Raw genomic sequence first — 20,364 nt, 5'->3', positions numbered from 1 at the left:
CCTTTGAGTGGCAATCGGAGCACCAGCTGTGAGCCCTGAGAGTCTTCTGGCTTCATCCTGAACCAGACTGATAGAGCACTCTGGGGCTGAGGCCCAGGAGTCTGCAGCATGCCCTCTGGCTGTTTGTATGCACTTCAAAGCCTAGGACATACTGAATAAAAACACAAGGAAAAACGGAGCAGCCAGTGGGGCTGATGGTCCAGAAGAGAGCCATTTGGATGTGGTTCGCCAGGTTTATGTCAGCGGAGGCATTGCCTATCAGTGACCTTGGATAATTTCTATATCCATACAGAGCAGGTATCTAACCCTGGACCATACCACATTAAAAAACCCTTCTGCCTCCTGGGTGCTAGGAGTAAAGATGTGTGCTATCAGTCTTGTTTATGTGATGCAGACAGACCTACTATATAAAAATAAAAGGCCAAACTCTAAAGCCAGAGAGGTGAAATGCTGGAGACCTTTTGGAGAGTTGAGCAGGCTAATAAAGTTCTAAGCATCAAAATGATAAACTGGATTATATGAATAGCGAGTGTTTCAGTAGTAGGGACTGAACCCAAGGCTCACACATCACAAGCCACTGAGTTCTATGCCCAGCCTCTGAGCCAGTTCAGAATTGTAAAAGCCGTATCTTTACTGTTTTGGGTACTTGAACAAGTAGCTTTTTTCAACTGTTTCTACCACTTCTGTTGAACAGTAATGAACTCTGTGAGATAGTCAGTATATATGAAACCTAAAGTAATTGATTTCAGCTTACTTCAGCATACGGAAAAACAAAATTCAACAAAGGAAAGCATGGGCTTATGATGTTATTGGGATTTTGGATGTGGCATAAATGTAAAGTCAGCTACATTTCATCCATTTTTTTCCCCTTATAACTACATCTTTCTTAGTCTTTGATTCCACTCATTAACGGGTGCATACGCAATGGCTGGCAAAGTAGAGGACTCAGGCTAGTTTAGGGAAGAATTTGGTTTTGAGGCAGGGTCTCACGTAACTCAGGCTGGCCTTGAACTCCCAACCCTTCTGCCTCCTGGGTGCTAGGAGTAAAGATGTGTGCTGTCAGTCTTGTTTATGTGATGCTGCAGCTCAGGACAGCATCGTGGGTGCTAGGCCCGCACGCTACCAATCAGTCCCTTTTCAAAGCTTCTTAAATTATTTGGAACCTTTCTGTATTGTTATTTGCCACAGAACAGATAGAGTTTTAGAAAAGCACATTTTTCTGAGCTGAAAGCCTGCTTAGATGAGGTCCTATCATCATTTGAGTGAGAAAAATGAGGTCTAAAAGTGGCAGACATCTTTCTTAACGGAGCTAATGCAGAGTTTGGACAGGTACCCAGGTCAGTTTCAGTATGTTTTCCTGTTTTGTGCCAGTTCAGGATAGATTGGTTTTCAAACAGCTTGTAAGAACATACTGTCTTAAAGAAAAACAAGTTTAAATTTCTGGGCTACTCCACAGTGCGTGCTTAAGCTGCAGATGATCTGATTTATAGTCATAAACATCGTTCACAGCAGCAGCTACTTGTCATTTACAGGACTGGATCCTTGCTCGAGAATATTCTTAGGGATAGTCTATGCTATCTAGGGAATGCTATAAAAAAAAAAAAAAAAAAAAAAAAAAAATTTGTGGGGCCTGGAGAGATGGCTCAGAGGTTAAGAGCACTGACTGCTCTTCCAAAGGACCCGGGTTCAATTCCCAGCACCCACATGGCAGCTCACTACTGTCTGTAACTCCAGTTCCAGGAGATCCAAAACTCTCACACAAACATACACGCAGGCAAAACACCAACACACATAAAATAAAAATAAGTGTAAAAAAAAAAATTAAAAAAAATTTGTGAGTTTCAAGTTTAAATTTAATTCCCCTCTCACACCTCTGGGGATTGAATTTGGGGCCTTGGGTATGCTATGCAAATGTTCTACTGCTAAGACATACCCCCATAATCTGGGTGGGGTTTTTTTTTGTTTGTTTGTTGTTTTGGTTTTTTGTTAGTAACTTTCAGAATTCCATATGTCAAGTACTGTATGTCATTTATATTCTCTCTCATTCCAACTCTTTCTGTGCCCCTAATTCCCTCTCAGATTCATGACCTGTTCATTAATTATTATTGCTATGCATATGTACATGCACATCATGTATAACCTACTGAGTCTGTTTAGTGTTGCTCCTGAGTGCAATGTCTTTAGGGTGACCACTTGGGATTGGATAACCTGTCGGGGTCATCCCTAGAGAAACCTGATTTCTCTTTCTCCTGGCAGACTGATTGCTTATGACTCTTCATCTAGGGGTGGGGCCTTGTGAAACTTGCCCTTATGGAGTCAGTGCGCCACCACTGCAGGTTTAGGAGTGCTTCTCACCTCATGGCAGTGCTTCCTGCCGCATGCTGTCTACATTTGCAGTTTCCTCTTGGGAGGGGAATCACCTTCTTCACTTCCACCATGTCTGCTCCATCCCTCTTTCAAAGCCTTTGAAACGTCCATTTGTCAGGTGGCATTCTGCTTTCAGTGTTTAGTGGGAATCTTTTTCTTGACAGCACATCCACGTCTAAAAACAGACCCCTGTCCTCAAGCCTTTGGTGTGTAAACCATTGAGTCAGTGCGGAGCGTCCCCGAGCCTCTCTGTTCGGCACACACTGTTCTTGTTGGCAAACTGATGGAGCAGTTGGGAGGTGGGTGACTTTCTGCACTTTAGCTAAGAGCATAGGAAGAGAAGCCATGGGATCTAGAAGTGCCTCTCCTAGGGGCCGCTCTCATGGGTTTCCGAAGCCCCACTGTTCATATTTATTTCAGGTTCACACTTCTGTGAAGTGTGGGGGTCTCAGTTTAGAGCGGAGGAAACAACTTCCCAGGGCCTGGCTGATTTGGAAGACTCTTCTACCTGCATGCTCTCTTCTGTCTTGTTACTGTGAGTTCACAGATCGTAACCTCAGTAATGGCTGAAAAGGAATTCAGCTGGCAGTGCCACTGAGTGCAGGGGGTAGAGCCAGGTTTGCAGGTACACCTGCTGAGAGGAGTTCTTCCCTCCGAAAACTCTGGAGAGCACGTTTAGTAATAAAAGCTTGTGACAAACAGTGTTGTGTGTTTCAGAGGATTCCTTTTCTGACTAGGATGTGGCTCAGTGGTAAAATGCTTGCCTTGCATGCAGTAAAGCACAGAGTTGCATTCTCAGTACTGGTATATCCTTGGAATTCATTTTTAAATGTCTCTATTTCGTCATTCATGGTGTTAGTACTGATAAATAGTCCTGTTCATGCTGGTGAATGCATTCTCTTTGTAGGATTACTAATGGAAGCTAACAGAAGAAGGTTATACATTTGTCTTAGAAATTATATTTCAAGCAGTAGATAAAACATTTTAGTTACAAAAGTGAGTTTGGAAGAAAATCACTTAATAAGACATTGCCTTAGGAGCTGCAGAAGCTTCCTGGGTGCAGAGACTGCTGACTTGTCCAGCTGCTGTGGACAGTTCCTGCAGCACAGAGCGGGGCCTCGGGTGCAGTAACAACAAACTTCAGGAGACCTCCTCCCTTTGCTTTTCCTCTCCGTGCATTTCCGTGTGTCCCGGCCCCTCCCTCTCATGCTCTTGCATGACATTTTTAAAAATGTTACTCTGTTCTTTAGTTCTGACTTGTAGTATCATCAATTTCTGAATAACTATCTTAAATCGCTCACTTAAATGTGCATAATTTCATTTGGAAATCTTATAAAATGACTTTTGCTGTTATCTTCATGGTCTAGAGTAAGGTTAAAAACTGAGGTGTCTGGAAACTCAAAGGGGATCGTGAGAAGGGGGGCAGTCCTTCGGGAGGGGGAGGTGATGAGACAGAGTTGATGAGAAGACAGAAAGGGGAGTGTCTTGGGGAAGGGCGGGAGGGAGGCAGCAAAGGGTGGGGCCATGGGGGAGAGCTGTGGGGCAGCAACCAAGGAGAATCAGTGTAAGTGCACATGTGTGTGCACTCACTCCGGTGAAACCCATTCTTTATATGCTGACCTAAAAAGTTATGTTTAGTAATTTTTAATGAAAGGAAATCAAAAGCAAAGCCACTCATGGGTAGGGTGAGTGGTGAGTGGGGAAAGGATGTGCCTATAGAGTCAGGCAGATCATGTGAGCGCGCGTGTGAGCGAGTGAGCGAGCTGGACATGGGGCAGTGAGGAGTTCTAGGGACTTTGGTGCCACTAATATTTCATTGACGGTCTTCATGCTAGCCTTTAATGAACATTGTGAGTTAATGGACAAATTTGACCAGAGACAGACTTGTATTATTTTAACCTAATAGTTCTTCAAGTTGGCGGCACTTAAGCTTTACCTATGGAGCACTTAAAAGAAATATGGATGCCCAGATCCTCTTCTTCTTGAAGTTCATTTGCTTTTAAAATTCTCTAAGCTTCCCAGGTGCTCCTAATGAGCAGCCAGGATGTGAATGACTAATTGGCTTCTGACTAGGAGCTTTCCACACCTGACTTCTAGAGACAAGCAAATGCTTGTTTAGAAACAACCAACACACACCAGTGAAGGATGGCATCAACTTTCAGACAGATAAACAAGCCCCTTTCTTTGTAATGAGCCTTAACGAAGGTTGTTGTTGGGATGCCCACCCAGGGTTTAAATGTGCGTTAAACGACTACATTAAAGTGTGCCCATTATGCCAGGCAGTACTGTTACCGCGGAGCACTGTTTCCCCCAAACATTCACTGCTGGTTCTAGTTCAAGTTTCTGCCCAAGTTCTGTCTGAGGACTGGTGTAACTTTCTCTGGGCTAAGTCTCAGGAAGTACATATTTTGAGTCTTATTGTAGGTGAGTTTTCTTCGGATGTCCCTTTTAAGAAAGCATTTTGCCTGAAGTTAGGCCATCTAACGCTGAGGACTCTACCCACAGCTAAAAGGATTCTCCAAGTTTAAAATAATGTTCTATAATGTGAGTTGAAAAAAGATGAGAGCGTCCCCTCTCCTCCCTGCTCTTTTTGATTGCTTAGGTTGTCCAATCGGTGGTCATCTGTACTGTGATTTTTTGTGGGGTTGGGGGACAACCCTAAGAGTTGTATCTGGCTTACCCATTCTTCCCCTGCCCTCTCCCCCTTCCATCAGTGTTTACTTTCACAACCGAAGTTCTGGGCCATTCAGACGTCAGCCTTGATCCTGCGGACAAAGCTTGAGAGAGGAAGCACTCGGAGAGTGGAGCGGGCCATGAGGCAGATGCAGGTAACGTGGTGACGCCCTCCCTCTGTGGCTCTTGCTATTCCTTAGGTTACAGCTTCTAGAATGTGATTTGGCGGCAAAGCTCAGCTTTGTCTCTTTCCTCTGTAGCTCTGTGACCTCAGCATTTAACCTCTCTAATCCCGAATCTCCTCTTGTGTCCATGCTGGCCTCAAACTCACTATGCAGCCGACAATGAACTCCAGATCTAGTCAACTTCCAAGTGCTGGGGTTGGCATGGGCTGCCGTGCCCAGCTTGGATTTTGAATGTTGGTTCTGGTGTCAGATGGTGAGAATGTGCTTTGAGTGGGGAGCGTAGATTTCATAGCAGAGTGGTGGTACTCTGTTGCCGGGTCTGTTCTTCCTTAGGCCTTCCTGTGTTTAGGGGCTCCTCATCTTCTCAGCCTGTACCACCTTATCAAGAGAGGTGGCTATTTCTCTTGAGGAGGAGCAGAATGAGGGAGCTGTTAGTCCTGCCTCTGCAGGGTGTACTTTAGGGGGAAATCTTTTTATTTCCCCAATTCCCAAATTTTGGAACTTAGCCAAATCATGTGACAGGATGAGTCCATGGATCGTCTAATTTATGTCTTTGTGGAGGGAGCCCTTAGCTCATACTCTGGACTTCTGCCAGTTCCTCTGATTCACAGTGTGGTACTCAGTGTTCGTTGACATTACTGCACCTCTCAAGAGTAAGGGAATGACTTAAAACAACAAATGTATATATAAAACAAAGTTTTTTAAAATTCAAAGTGTCTTAATTTTCGTAAAGATTGGTTTCCTTCCAACACTGTATAGAGCTAAATGATGAACTACTGAAGTTGAGTGGGATGGCAAGGGGGCCAGAGGGGCTCTAGGGCCAGGCATGTCCTAGTCCTGTGGAAGGGATGCAGGAGCTCTGACGTCAGGTGACTTGTCCGACAGTCTGTATGGGCTGTAACTTAGTTATAGGCGGTTCCATTGAGGGCTGTAATGACAGGTCCTGAGACATGGTGGACTTTCAAGTGACAGATGCCGAAAGTAAGAAGAAAATGTTGCATCATGCATGTAGTTAAATAACCAAAGATTCTAACAGCCACAAGAGACAGGGGAATTATAAACTCAGGACAAACTGTTAAAAAGTCTGTCCCACGAAATCTTCTAGGCTGAGTATTGTTGCCTATTCAGGTTAAGGGTGTAGGTGAGGATCAAGTCAGTGCCTGTGGAAGCCCTGTTCACTGTAATGTCTAAGGATTTTAGCTGAGTATATTATTGTGGAATCACAGCTGTTTGTGCTCTGGTGGTTTGAAAAAGAATGGCCCTCATAGGGTCCTATATTTGAATGCTTGGTCACTGGAGACTGGCACTATTTGAAAGGATCAGAAGGATTAGGAGGTGTGGCCTTATTGGAGGAAGTGTGTTGCTGGGGGTGGGCTTTGAGGTTTCAGAAGCCCCCATCAAGGTCAAAGTCTCTTTCTTTCTCTCTCTCTGCCTGCGGATCAGGAGGTAGTTCTCAACTCTTGTTCCAGTGTCAGACTGAGAACTGCCACGCTTCCGCCATGGTGATGATGGACTAAACCTTTGAAAGTGTAGGCAAGCCCCGATTCAGTGCTTTCTCTTAGAACAGTTGCCTTGGTCATGTGTCTCTACACAACAATAGAACACTGGCTAAGACAGTAGTTGTACTCTACTTAAAAAATAATGTAGAGTGTAGCTTTTTATATTGTCAGTCAGCTTTCTCTTCCTCATCGGAATCAATTTTGTTTCTTTATTTTGAAAAGTTTATTCAGATCCCAAGTCCAGTTTTTGAATAAGTTGTTTGCTTTTTATAGTTCTTTATATGTGCTGTCATATGATGACTGGCCAAGATTTTCTCCCTCTCTGTGGTCTTCCTCTTTGCTTGCTTTTGCTTGCTTGTTTCTTTATCTGTGCAGGAGAATTTTATTTTAGGGAGTTCCCATTTGTCAATTGCCAGTCTTAATTCCTGGTCAAGGGGAGTCTATCCAGAAAATCTTTTCCTATACGTGTTTTCTTCTAGCAGTTTGCTGAAGATTCTGCCTTTTCTCCAGTGTTTGTTTTTTTGACATCGTTGTCAAGTTTTGGATGGCTGTAGTTATGAGTACTCCTGTATGAGTCCTCAATCTTGTTGCATACAGCTCACTATAGTACCTATCGAGTGATTATAGCACATGGAAGCACACTTCCTGTACAGTCCCTCCAGTCCTGAAGGTTTAAAGGGACCCGAAGCCAGAAAGTTTCAGGAGTACTGACCCCAGCTGTGGCTAAGGGAGGGATGTCGGTGTGGTCACTCGGCTTCCTCGAGGCTGCCTCTGTTGGTCTGTCTTCTCTGTGGAAGCTTGAAGAGGAGCTCTTGCACCTCCCAGCTCCCGTTAACAACAGCGGCTGAGCATGTTACTATGGCAGGTCCTGATTCCTGTGTTAAGGGCTTTGAGTGCAGTAAAGAATGGTCAATTACAGTTAGTTCTCTGTGTTTCTTGTGCAAGAAGCCGCTTTTCATTTCAGTGTGGGCACTGTCTGTGTAGAGATGAGATGAGGCTGAGTAGCGGCCGGGTCAGCTCGCCTGCTCCCCAGTCCTGGGGCTTTGACCTGGATTTTGTTTCTCACAGGTGCTATTCGCTAGTTATTATGTAGGACTGGTTCAGCATAGGTGTAAGGATGTTGTTGAAACTTAGTAAATTTTAATTCTAATTTCTCCTTCCCTCAGGGAATTGTATAATATCCCTGAGAGTCTGAAGTGGCATCTATTTGACTGCTCAGTTTGTAAATCACTGTCGACTTCAGGTTCCTATCAAAAAACAGCTGTTCCACCCAGCTGTTGCTATATCTGTTTAAGTTCATATTTTAAATTCTTTAAATAAGTCCACCCAGACATGTACAAAGATTGCACAAGAAGCAAGTCAAAGGTGAGCTAGCATGTGATCAGTCAGCCCTTTCAGATCATCAGCTAGTTTCTGTTTGGCTTTCAGAAGGTCCACAGACACTTTGATATACTTCTAGTGAGAATAAATTGCTTCAATGACAGGGAGGGCCCTTTGGGACCAGCTCTGCTCCTTTGAAGACGTATGCCCGTACTTTCAGATGCAAGCGCACGAAGTCTAAATCGTACCAGACCTTGTGCAGTTGTCTTACGTACTAAATCATTTTCTGTGCTAACTTTAAATTTTAGTCTTGATCTTCTGTAGGCTTTTCTGGGAAAGTCTTTATAAAGATGGTACCAAAGACACATCTTTACATTGTGGGGTTTCATTCTTCTCTGCCCATTCCATAGAGACACCCTCTGGCCTATGAAACTGTAGTTTCTGGGGATGTGGGCATTGTTATTGTGGGGGTGTGGGGGTTCCATATGCACAAATACTTTGCTTTTTGATTGAGTTTAAGAGAAATGATCTTGAAAGGAAATATTAAAACCTGAAAACAAGCCAAGTATAGTGGTATGCATCTGTATCCCCAGCCTTTGGGAAATACTAAAACCTGAAAACAAGCCAAGTATAGTGGTATGCATCTGTATCCCCAGCCTTTGGGAAGCTGAGGCAGGAGGATTTTAGGAAGTTTGAGATCTGTCAGGGTTACCTATGGGTGAGGTGGAGACCCCACTTTTTGGACATCTGGTTTTGCTCCCAGCAGTTATACATACCTGATACTTGTGATTAGTGACTGGTGCTAACAATTAAGCAACTTACCTTAAATGTCAAATAAAACAAAGCTCTTGGGGGCTAGAGGGATGGCTCAGTGGTTAAGAACACCTGTTGCTCTTACGGAGGACCTGGGTTTGATTCCTTGCACCCACATGATGGCTCACAACTATCTGTAACCCTAGTTTTAGGGGCTTGGATGCCTTTTGAGCTCTGTAGGCACAAGGCACACAGGTGGTGCACATAAATACAGGAAAGGCAAAACCCTTCTACGTAAATAAAATATAGCTACAAAAATGAAGGAGATTTTAAAACAACAGTAACTCCACCAAAGCTTTCTTGAGGAAGCCATCCTTGTAGATTTGCTGAAAGTGCAAAAAGTATTTTAAAAATCCTCTCATGGATGAAGGCCTCTGCGGTTACGTGATCACTTCTTTGTGGGTAGGCCTGGAAGAGAGCTCAGGTCATTGTAAATGTCAGCCCTGCTTTTCCTATTGACTGTGCCCATGGGGATTCCAGTTTGTTTGAGTATGGTAGAATTGCTTCAGAACTTCCTAGAAATTAACTTAGTCACCCACTGCTGCCAGCTGGGTCCCTGGGCTCGGAGACTCCCCCTCCCCCGCCCGCCCGTGTGACACCACCAGCTGTAACACCATGTGAGCCTGTGGAGGCCATCCCGTGTCGAACCATGACAGAATAGGTTAGGATGGGTTTGGAAATTAGCGAACACAAAGAGAGACCTTTGAGCTCAGTGGAGAGAATAGCAGTATACCGCCATCCTTTTTTGTCTGTTAGCTTAATGTTTTTAGTTATTTTGGTAGCTAAGCTTTACTTAGGTATTGTTATGCTTAAGACAGCAAGAAGTATGTTCTGTGTAGGAGAGAAGTAGATAGGTGTTAAATTAATCTTTATCACGTGTGGAGCCAATTCAGCTCATATCAGTGATTCTCAACCTATGGGTCATGACCCCACAGATTATATATTAGATATTCTGCACATCAGATATTTACATTATGATTCATAACTGTGATTTTGCTACTGTTACTAAGTAGCAACGAAATAATTTTATGGTTGGGGGTCACGTAACATAAGGAACTGTGTTAAAGGGCTGCAATATTAGGAAGGTTGAGAACCACTGCTCTAGACAATGAGATGCATGTTGGCTCTATTCCATGTGGTGGTCTTTGCTGTTTCAGAGTACATCAGACACAGATACCTACAAGTTACCCAGAACTATCTGAAATGCACAAAAAAAATTGATGATTAATAAGCCAAGGTCGGGGCTGGAGAGATGGATCAGAGGTTAACAGCACTGACTGCTCTTCTAGAGGTCCTGAGTTCAATTCCCAGCACCCACATGGTGGCTCACAACCATCTGTAATGAGATCTGGTGCCGTCTTCTGGCCTGCAGACATACATGCAGGCAGAACACTGTATACATAATAAATAATAAATCTTAAAAAAAACTTAAAAAAAAATAAGCCAAGGACTACTTACTGAGTAACTTAATGTTACCTAGTCATATTATGAAACAACATGGATTTTGTTTGAAAATAATATTTTACATGTAATTGGGGCTTGGTAAATTGTATGATTTTACTTTTAAGTTTTAGATTATTAAGTAAAAGTTTTTTTTTCTTTTTGAAAATGTGGTGTGTTGATTTTTTTAAAAAATACTTTCTTTTCATGAAGGAATTCTGTGATCTTTATTTTTGTATTGTGACCATATGTCTTCAGGCAGAAGTTGCCCTCCCTCCCTCCCTCAGTGAAAGAGCCCTGGCTAGAGGCATGCAGCCCTTTTGCTCTTAAGTTTCTGTGAAGCAAGGCCAGGAAGCTTTGTCAAGATGGTTGAGGAGTGTGGTTATGTCTCAATTTGTTCTGACTGACTCTGACTGAATAGACTCTTGGGCTGTCCAAGAAGTGATGTGTACTACTGTGTTTGTTCTGACACGTGAACTCACTCTCAGATGCTGAACCGACACGTGGATCTCCTCCCTTGCACACAGCAGAGAACCACAGTGTCAGAGGTGCTGTGCCATTTAGGAACTGGCCTTCTGTGTTTAGCTCTGCATTACTTTCTGTTCGCATCTCTGTAATAAAATACCCAACAAAGGCAGCTCGGGATTTATTTTGTATCACAGTTTGGGAGATTTTAGTTCAGCATGGCAGGGAAGGCCTGGAGAGAGCAGCTCAGTCTATGTTGGTGGGAGCATGAGGCAGCATGGCTAGTCACATTGGCCAACCAGGATGCAGAGAATTCTAGATCAGAAGTTGCCGGGCGGTGGTGGCGCACGCCTTTAATCCCAGCACTCGGGAGGCAGAGTCAGGTGGATCTTTGTGAGTTCGAGGCCAGCCTGGAATACAGAGAGAGATCCAGGAAAGGTGTAAAGCTACACAGAGAAACCCTGTCTCGAAAAAACAAAACAAAACAAAAACAAAAAAAAAAAAAAAAAAAAAGAGGAGGAGGAGGAAGAGGAGGAGGAAAAGAAGAAGAAGAAGTAGTAGTAGTAGTAGTAACAACGGCGGGTATAAACTGCTGCTGCCCGCTAGTACTCTTGACTCAAAGGTTCTGCAACCCCCCAATATTGCACTCCACAGCTGGGGACCAAGTGTTCAGACCCTCGAGCCTTTGGGGACATTTCACATCAAACCATGGAGGATTTTGTCAGGATGTGTTAGATGTCCTTATCTTTCTTCTAAGGAAGTTTATTGTTGATTCTTGATTTACTTTTAATTTTGTAAATAATTGTAACAACTTGGAAGTAGACCCCAGTATAACAACTTTCCATATCCTAATGTGTGAGAGAGTGTATCACATGGTGCCTTGCCCTCCTCAAGTACAGGAAAGGCATTATCCTACACAACAGCTTTCTATGTTAGAATCGGAAAATTAAGAAAGGTGGGTTAATAATAACTGGATTATTGTGGGAAAAAAGGTAACAGTAATTCACAATTGAAGTTCTGATACCAAGCCTGGCATGGTAGTGCACACCTTTAATCCCTGTACTCAGGAGGCAGAGGCAAATGAATCTCTGAGTTCGGGAACAGCCTGGTCTAGAAAGTGAATTCCAGGACAGCCAGTGCTACACAGAGAAACCCTATCTTGAAGCCCCACTTCTCCGCCAAGGAAAAAAAACAGCGTCTGATACCAGAAAAAGTCTGTAGTTAGTACAAATCTACTGACAAATCAGAGGCAGGCAGATGGCTGTGGTAATGGGGATGTCATGTGTTTGTCTGGGATACTAGACTATGTCTGTATTGAAGATGACATTTTGTATGGGAGCTTTTTTGATGACTAGTCACTTGATTACTATATAGTGCCAGCTTTTGACTCTGCAGTTGGCCTGGGTTCCTATTTTCAGAGAGCCATCCTGGACACCTCATCTGCTTCTTGGTGCAGTCTCTGAGAACTGTTTTTCATTACTAGGTTGGGAATTTCAGGACATCACAGGAATTCAATGACATAGCTTGCAGCCACTCGCTGTACCATACAGATGGTCGTGCATAAATGGATGTCCACCCTTACATCTCTTTTGCTGAGGAATGAGAGTGTAGGGGTCCAAGAAAACATTGAATAAGACCCCAGACTCAAATGGTAGGCAAAAGCAAAGAGCGTTTATTTACCATCATGCAGGGTCGACCATCTGTACAAAAATGGCGACCCCAGACAAAGGTGTACAGGTCCTTTTAAGAATGGCTAGGGGAATTTTAGGAACAGTTAGGTCATCTCAAACATAATTGGTTAAACAGGCAGCAGTTATATTAATGCATTTTTGATAGGCTGAGTTTTAGTTTTTTTATCTTTGGATATACTTGGGTAAGTTTCGAGGGGTTTGCAGGAACTGTCCTCATTTGGACATCGCTTTGAGATACTATGGGGTGACTCAGACCTTGTATGTTTCTTCTCCCTCGTCCTGCTGTCAGAGGTGTTGCTGATTAATAGCCCATTGTTTAAGACACTGAAACGTAGACCAGCTTGTAAAATGGAGGAAGTTTAGACCTCTCAAGAGTACTTGTTTATAATTGGATAGATCTCATTAATTATTCCTAAGAAAAAGTTCCCAAGTTTCTCATATAGTTAATCAATCTCACATTGACATTGGAGAGTGACATTGTCAAAACAGCATCATGGTGGAGATAAATACAATAAAGAACAATTTTTCTTAGAAAAAATTTTAATAAGAAGGTTAGTTCTTTGAAAGCTTTATTATAGGAAATTTTAGTTTAAAAAGTTTCCTGGTGCTGGGCGGTGGTGGCACACACCTTTAATCCCAGCACTCGGGAGGCAGAGGCAGGTGGATCTCTTGAGTTCGAGGCCAGCCTGGTCCACAAAGTGTATTCCAGGATAGCCAAGACTGTTACACAGAGAAATCTTGTTTTGAAAAAAAAAAAAAAAAAAACCAAAACAAACAAACAAACAAAAAAAAAGGGGTTCCTGATAATATCTAAGATTGCATGTTTATAGAAATACTGATTAAATTTCAAGTTTTTAAAAATACTTAAACTGAAAAAAACTTCATACTTCAATGACTTGAGTTCTTTAGTTATGTGCCTATTTGAATAATTTTTGGGTAGGAACTTCACTTACATTAAAATGACTGTACCTACAGATGGTGATTGTTGTGTGTCCTTCAGGCTCTTGCAGACCAGTTTGCAGACAAAACCACGCCCGTGCTGGAGCGTCTGAAGATTTTCTACTGCTGCCACGTGCCCCCTCACTGGGCTGTCCAGGTATTCTGTTTGTCCTCGTGTGAAAAATACTCGGAATCAGAGGAGAAAATACATTAGAAAGGGACGACTTAAATCTAACTATGGAATTTTTAAATATTTCGTTGAAATTAATCAAAGCAGTTGGGGATTTTCAGTTGTTTCAGATTGCCATTTTGATTGAAGTGGTAGTGGATTTACAAAGTTGTGAAATGGTTTTAAATTGGCAGTGGGTGGACTCCTAGAAATTAAGACAGGAGGATCACAGATGCTTTCGTTCTCCTTTTCACTGGGCTTCATTAAGGAAGGGGTTTTTGGGTTTTTTTTTGTTTTTTTTTTTTGTTTTTTTTTTTTGTTTTTCGAGACAGGGTTTCTCTGTGTAGCTTTACACCTTTCCTGGAACTCACTTGGTAGCCCAAGCTGGCCTCGAACTCACAGAGATCCACCTGCCTCTGCCTCCCGAGTGCTGGGATTAAAGGCGTGCGCCACCACCGCCTGGCAAGGAAAGGTTTTAATACAGATTTAAGCATAGGTATGGAGAGGGGGAGAAAGAGTGGGAAGAGAGAGAATGCATTAGAGAAGAATGGATTTGGGCTTCTCAGGAGAGTTGCTTGTCTGCTTTCACTTTCAAAAGGACATTTTATATTAGCTTTTAAAAGATTTACTTTTATTTTTTATGTATAAGAGTATGTATATATGTGTATGTGAGTCTGTGTGTGTGTGTGTGTGTGTGTGTGTATGACCATGGAGTACAAAAGAGAGCATCCAGGACTGGGCTGTAGGTAGTTGTGAGCCGGTTGACATTACGCAGGGAACTGAACCCTCCTGGCCTTGGAAGAGGAGGAAGTGCTCTTAACTGCTGAGCCATCTTTCAAGCCCCAGCATTTTATATTCAAATGTCTTCAAAGACTTTCTACCAAACAATAAACCTTTGAACCTTTTAATGGTGTTTACAAAAAAACAAAAAGAAAGCATTTATTTGATACATTATGTTTTGAGATACCCCTGACTGTTCTCTTTCCAGGGTGCAGGGTGACTGGGGTAGCTCCTAAAGCCCCAAGCTGCTGTGGGATAATGCTCTGTACACTATAAAGATCTGTCACTCCTATTGGTTTAATAAAATGCTGATTGGCCAGTAGCCAGGCAAGAAGTGTAGGCAGGGTGACCAGAGGAGGAGAAGGCTGGGAAGAGGAAAGGCAGAGATGGAGTCACCAGCCAGATGCAGAGGAAGTAAGATGAGAATGTTGGACTGAGAAAAGGTACCCAGCCATGTGGCTAAACTGAACGTAGGCAAGAATTATGGGTTAATTTTAGTGTAATAGTTAGCTAGTAACAAGCCTGAGCTATTGGCTGAGCATTTATAATTTAATATTAAGCCTCTAAATCATTTATTTAGGCAGTGGCTGCCAGGTATTTGTGAACTGGCCGGTGGAAGAGATTCATTTGTCTACATTACACTGAGTTGGCATGCTGGCCTTTTGTCCCCATGATTCTCTTGGATTATAGATATGCTCCCCCTAGTTGTTTCTTACTTGATGGAAAAGAAAATTGAACCCCCAGTGCAGTGAACTTTGCATAAGAACCAGCTCCCGGTGTCTTGGCATTTAATATAGTTTACCTTCTCTTACCTTTTTCCCCCATTTGAGACTGAGTTCTAGTCTGTAGTCCTGGCAAGCCTGAAACTCAGAGCTTTGTCTGCCTCTGCCTTTCAAGCGCTGGGATTAAAGGCACACTTGGCGGGAGGCATACATTTTGTTCTACAGTTTCCAATTACCTTATCGCACTAACGTTATAAAATGTTCCAGATTTTAGAGATGGAGCACTATAGCACACAGATTGAATGATGTTAGCCAGAGGTTTCTAGATGATTAGTGACTTGGCATTTTAGTCAGCTTCCTGACCTATCACTTGTGTATTAGACACACAAGAGGAATTAGAATTAGAGAAGCTGTCTAGTATGCAGTGGCCCAGAAGTCCTGTGATGAGATTCCTTAAACTTGGAGGTTCGTTTATTTCACTTTGGATGCTGTAACAGCTGGAGCCTTTGGTACGCACTGACCCCAGTCTGTGGATTTGTGAATGCCTTGTCCTGTGTGGTTTGTGTATGGTCAGCAGTTGAGATTCTGAGCTATTGTTAGAAGAAAGTATGTCTGTTGAGTGTGTAGCTTCTGTCCTTTGGTTTGAGCCTGAGCCTTTACCACCTGAGCCCTCTCTCTAGCCAAGAGTGTGGCTGTTGTTATTTTGAACAGACCACTAGGAAACCTAACTGCTGTCCAGAGAGAACTTAGACGGTGGTTTGTCTGCTTAGGAAGCTATGATTTCAGAGTCCTTAGGCAGTTTGAGAAGATGTAGATCAGTTTTCACTAAATTAAATTGCCCCTTTTCTTTTCATCACAGTGACTAGCCATATCTTTATGTGTTACTTTATTGTAAGAAAGTCTTTCCCTCGATGCAGCCGTATCATCCTGGCTCGTACTCTCCACCTTTTAATAAAGACATTGAAGTACTTCCTGCATGAGCCTCAAGATGTGCTACTGCTCCTGTACCCTGTATCTAGTTTCAGAAAAGATTCAGCCAGTGCTCTGAAATCGCCAAATTCTCCTCTATTTTGGGGTACATAGAAATATTTTTAAGTCCTTTTCCTTTCTCTTTTTGAGATGAGGAGGTCTCACTATATGTCCCTGCCTACCCTAGCCTCCAGCACACAGAGATCCACTTGCCTCTGCCTCCCAGTATTGAGATGAAAGGCTCACATTTCATGTCTAGCTTCCATTAAGCTTTTTAATTCTTCAGTGTGAGCTGAGTTTCAAAGAGCAGTAAAGATGTATTCAAAAGAGAAGACAGCAGTTACCAGTGACATGAAACCAGACCTTATTCAAAACATCATCTCCTTTATTTTCTTGTAATATTTTTTCCATTGCTGTAGCATGGGCAACCTAAAACACAATCTACTTACTGTTGAGTGTATTGTTTCCTGGCCCTCACCTGCTTTGCTTGCTCATCTTGATATTCCAGGGGCTGGGGAATTAGGTGACATAGATTACTAGACTGTGTCTAAAGTAAGTAGGACTGCTTGAGACAGAGCCTGAGATGCCCCCATGTGTAAATTCCCAAGGACGAAGCACAGAGATTTTAATGGTGTCTGCATTATTTCCTTGGAGCTTTAAACACTGGTTTAGTGGATATGACCTTTACAAATCAGAGCTTCTCATGGGAGGAATCTTTAGATAAGAAGGAAATCATTGATTTGGTTTTTTGAGTCCCGAGTTCTTAAAAATTGATGTGTTAAGTATTTTGATCAGTACTTCGTCCCCTGTAGAAAAGCTTACTGAAGTAAGTGTGGTTCTCACAGATTCCTAGACAGTAGAGGTTGAATTCCATACATGATGTATGTGTTACAATAAGCAGCCTTTGAAAGGCTGGCTGCAGATCTGGGAAGGCAGACTGGGTTTGCTTGTTGTTGATGACTCTCACTTGCTTTTCTAGCGCCAGCTTGCGGCTTTGCTCTTTGAGTTGGGATGTACCACTTCAGCCCTTCAGATATTTGAGAAGCTGGAGATGTGGGAAGACGTGGTCATCTGCTACGAAAGGGCTGGGCAGCATGGGAAGGTACGTAACAATCGCATCCGTGAATGGTGGGTTCCTTCTTCCCTCCACACTTCTCCAGTGCTCTTGCGAAAGCCCGCCTCTGACAGTATTTAGTTCCATTTTATGTGTCCATAAAGGAGAAAAGCAGCCTGGAGTTGGTACGATGTTTGGCATTTAGGAAAGAATAATAAAAACTTGGAAGGCACTGAATGTTTTGATCTATTTTCCTATTGATTCTTCTATAGGTCAGCTTTGAAGTAAAGTATCAGGAATTAATTTTAATTGTCTTTGGGGTACCTGATGGCTAGAGGCTGTGGACATGAGGGAGTTATCTAGCGAAAGGCTATGTGAGCCCTGCTGAGGCAGAAGCCTTATGAAGTGAGTGATGCATATTTAATTCCACTCTTCAATTGGGTCAAGAGAGAAAATGCTGGAATGTTTGCATCTGTTGTAAATCTGTTGTCTCTTCTCAGATGTGAACCATAGTTTGAGACTTGTGTCTCTACCCTGTGACTAGCCATAAAACTGGATACATTGAAATCATATGTTAATTGAAACAGTTTAGTTTTATTTTATGGGTACGGGTGTTTTGCCTCTACATATGTATGTGCACTGTGTGTGTGCTCGGTGTCCACAGAGGCCAGAAGAGGGTGTAGGATCCTCTGGAACTGGAGTTACAGGCAGTTGTGAGCCACTGTGTGGCTGCTGGGAACTGAGCTGAGGTCCTCTGCAAAAGCAGCATGTGTGTTTAGTTGCTGAGTCAGCTTTGCAGCCCTGCTTGTTAATTCCAATTGCACTTTACATGACTGAACAGAGCACACAACAGAGTACAATCCTCAGGATGGTTTCCACTCTCGGCTTTACCCTTTCCCTTGTTACAAAGATGGGAAACAGTGCTTTGAGGGCACGGTTTTCTTCTCTGTCTCCCTCAGTGTGAGTAGTAGAAGAGCTGTGGCAGTTACGTGTCTTTCATGAACTGGTCAACGACAGTGAAGCTCTACACAGCCCAGTGTGGGGAGAGACTGGCAGTGTCCCCGGAGAGTCAAGGTCCCTTTCATAGGTTTTTAGTCTTGCAGATAAAAGAATTTTTTTTTCTCCCAAGACAGGGTTTCTCTGTGTAGTTTTGGTGCCTGTCCTGGATCTCACTCTGTAGCCCAGGCTGGCCTCGAACTCACAGAGATCCGCCTGCCTCTGCCTCCCGAATGCTGGGATTAAAGGCATGCGCCACCACTGCCCGGCAACAGCTAAAAGAATTTAAGATGGAGCTGGCATACTGGCTCTACAGGTAAAAATAGCTGCTATGCGCTGGGGCGGTGGTGGCGCACGCCTTTAATCCCAGCATTCGGGAGGCAGAGGCAGGTGGATCTCTCTGAGTTCGAGGTTGGCCTGGGCTACGTAGTAAGAGCCTGTTTCAGACAAAACAAAACAAACATGAAAAAAAAAAATCAAAAGTTGATAAAGCTTTGTTTTGTACTAAGCTACATAAACAGATTGCCCTAGAAAATGCCCAACAATGTTCTGAAGGCGGAAACAATTGTCAGACTTTACTGAATAGATTAGGAAAAAAAAAATCAAAGCAACCAGAGGCTAGTGTGAATTGCTCAGAGCATTAGGTCATGATCAAAGCATTTCCCTCTTTCATTAGAAATTTGTCTTACTATTGATAGCATCTCAAATTTGATGAAATATAGAACTGTGTTTCTTCAAAAACTTAGATTTTGTTTTGTTTTGTTTTTTGGATTTTTGAGACAGGGTTTCTCTGTGTGACAGTCCTGGTTGTCCTGGAACTCACTTTGTGGACCAGGCTGGCCTCAAACTTCCTGAGATCCACCTGCCTCTGCCTCCTGCGTGCTGGAGGTGTGCGCCACCACCGCCTGGCTCAGAACTTCAATTTTTTTTGGCATCTGTTGTCTCAAATGTTTGTTTAAAGAAGGAATGAATGGGAGAATGAATGTCTTAGTTTCCAGCCCCATGTAGCTCCTGTCTCATCATTCCTTACTGTGTAACTCTTTTACATTGTTTAAGAAATAAATAATGACCATAGAAAATACTGTTACCTTTGAAATAATAGTATTTTTAAAATGATTTTTATTATTTTATGTGAATAGGTGTTGTGCCCGAACGTGTATCTGTGTACCATGTATATATCCGGAGTCTGTAGAGGCCAGAAGAATATATCAAATCTCCTGGAACTAGAGTTAGAGACAGTCCTAAGCCACCGGTGCATGCTGGGAATCAAACCCCAGTTTTCTGGAGGAGCAGCCGGCACTCTTTACTGCTGTGCTGTCTCTCCAGATGATGAAGTAGTGGTTCTTTAGAAAAAAAATGTTTGAGGTTTTTAGAACAGTAAGCAAGTGTGCAAATCACAAATATTCAGAGCAAGCTTAAAATACTAATTTAGTTATTTTCAGAAAGTATGGGAAGCTGAGATTCTCTAATTGAAGAAAAGCATATAATGCATCCATGCCCATCAGGGAGGGGATTGATACATCCCAATAACTGTAATGTTATTGTTTTCCAAGATTTGAACATGATCTTGTAGGAATTAGAGTAATTATAAATGCCTCTATTTCTAAATATTCTTGAAAATGTACATATTTTAATCTTTAGAAATGTAGTTATTTATTTTGTTGTATATTTTTGTGACTTACTGCTCCCAAATGCCATCTTGATTTTTTAAAATTCCTCTTTAGATTTATTTTTTACTTTATGTGTAAGAATGTTTTGTCTGCATGTATGTGTGTACAGCACATGTGTGCCAGGTGCTTGCAGAGGTCAGAAGAAGATTATATCCCCTGAAACTAGAATTATGGATGGCTGTGGGTACCATGTGGGTTCTGGGAACTGAACCCAGGTCCTCTGCAAGATAAACAAGTACCCTTAACTTCTGAGCCATCTTAACCAGTAATCCCCCCATCTTGATTTTTAAAAGTTGGTTTTAACAATTTTTCTCAAAGAAAGAAGCATTTAAAAAGAATTGTTTACTTTTATGTGAATGTATGTTTTGCCTGCATGTATATCTGTGCAGTGTGTGTGTATCTGGTGCCCATAGAAGAGAGTATTTGATCCCCTGTAACTGGAGTTACAGATTGTTGTGAGCCTCTTCAGCTATCCTTTCCCCGCTTTTCTGTGGTATATTTTCAGATGAAAAGTACTGCCTCAAGTTGGAAGTGGGTGCTTCATTTCTGAACAGCTAAGCTTCTGGTACTTGGCCATGTGCCGGCAGTTTCCACTGCATTTTGATTTCGCTA

The 20,364-nt window shown here is 42.6% G+C and overlaps 1 protein-coding gene across 6 annotated transcripts in view; it reads left to right on the top strand.

Annotated features, from left to right (window-relative positions):
* The window catches only part of Ttc27 (tetratricopeptide repeat domain 27), a 166,145-nt gene that overhangs the window by 43,926 nt on the left and 101,855 nt on the right, over window positions 1-20,364 (top strand). For 5 of the 6 annotated variants that reach the window (XM_036171384.1, XM_036171383.1, XM_036171382.1 and 2 more), the window contains exons 10-12: window positions 5,082-5,195; window positions 13,454-13,549; window positions 17,012-17,134. In XM_036171384.1, coding sequence (XP_036027277.1) covers window positions 5,082-5,195; window positions 13,454-13,549; window positions 17,012-17,134 — 333 coding nt within the window. The remainder of the gene's footprint in view (window positions 1-5,081; window positions 5,196-13,453; window positions 13,550-17,011; window positions 17,135-20,364) is intronic. The other variant, XM_036171387.1, reaches the window with a different exon arrangement.

Source organism: Onychomys torridus, chromosome 21 (genome assembly GCF_903995425.1).
Source record: "Onychomys torridus chromosome 21, mOncTor1.1, whole genome shotgun sequence".
Lineage (NCBI taxonomy): Eukaryota > Metazoa > Chordata > Mammalia > Rodentia > Cricetidae > Onychomys > Onychomys torridus.
Note: the sequence above shows the minus strand (reverse complement) of the source record. Positions and strands in the feature narration are given on the sequence as shown.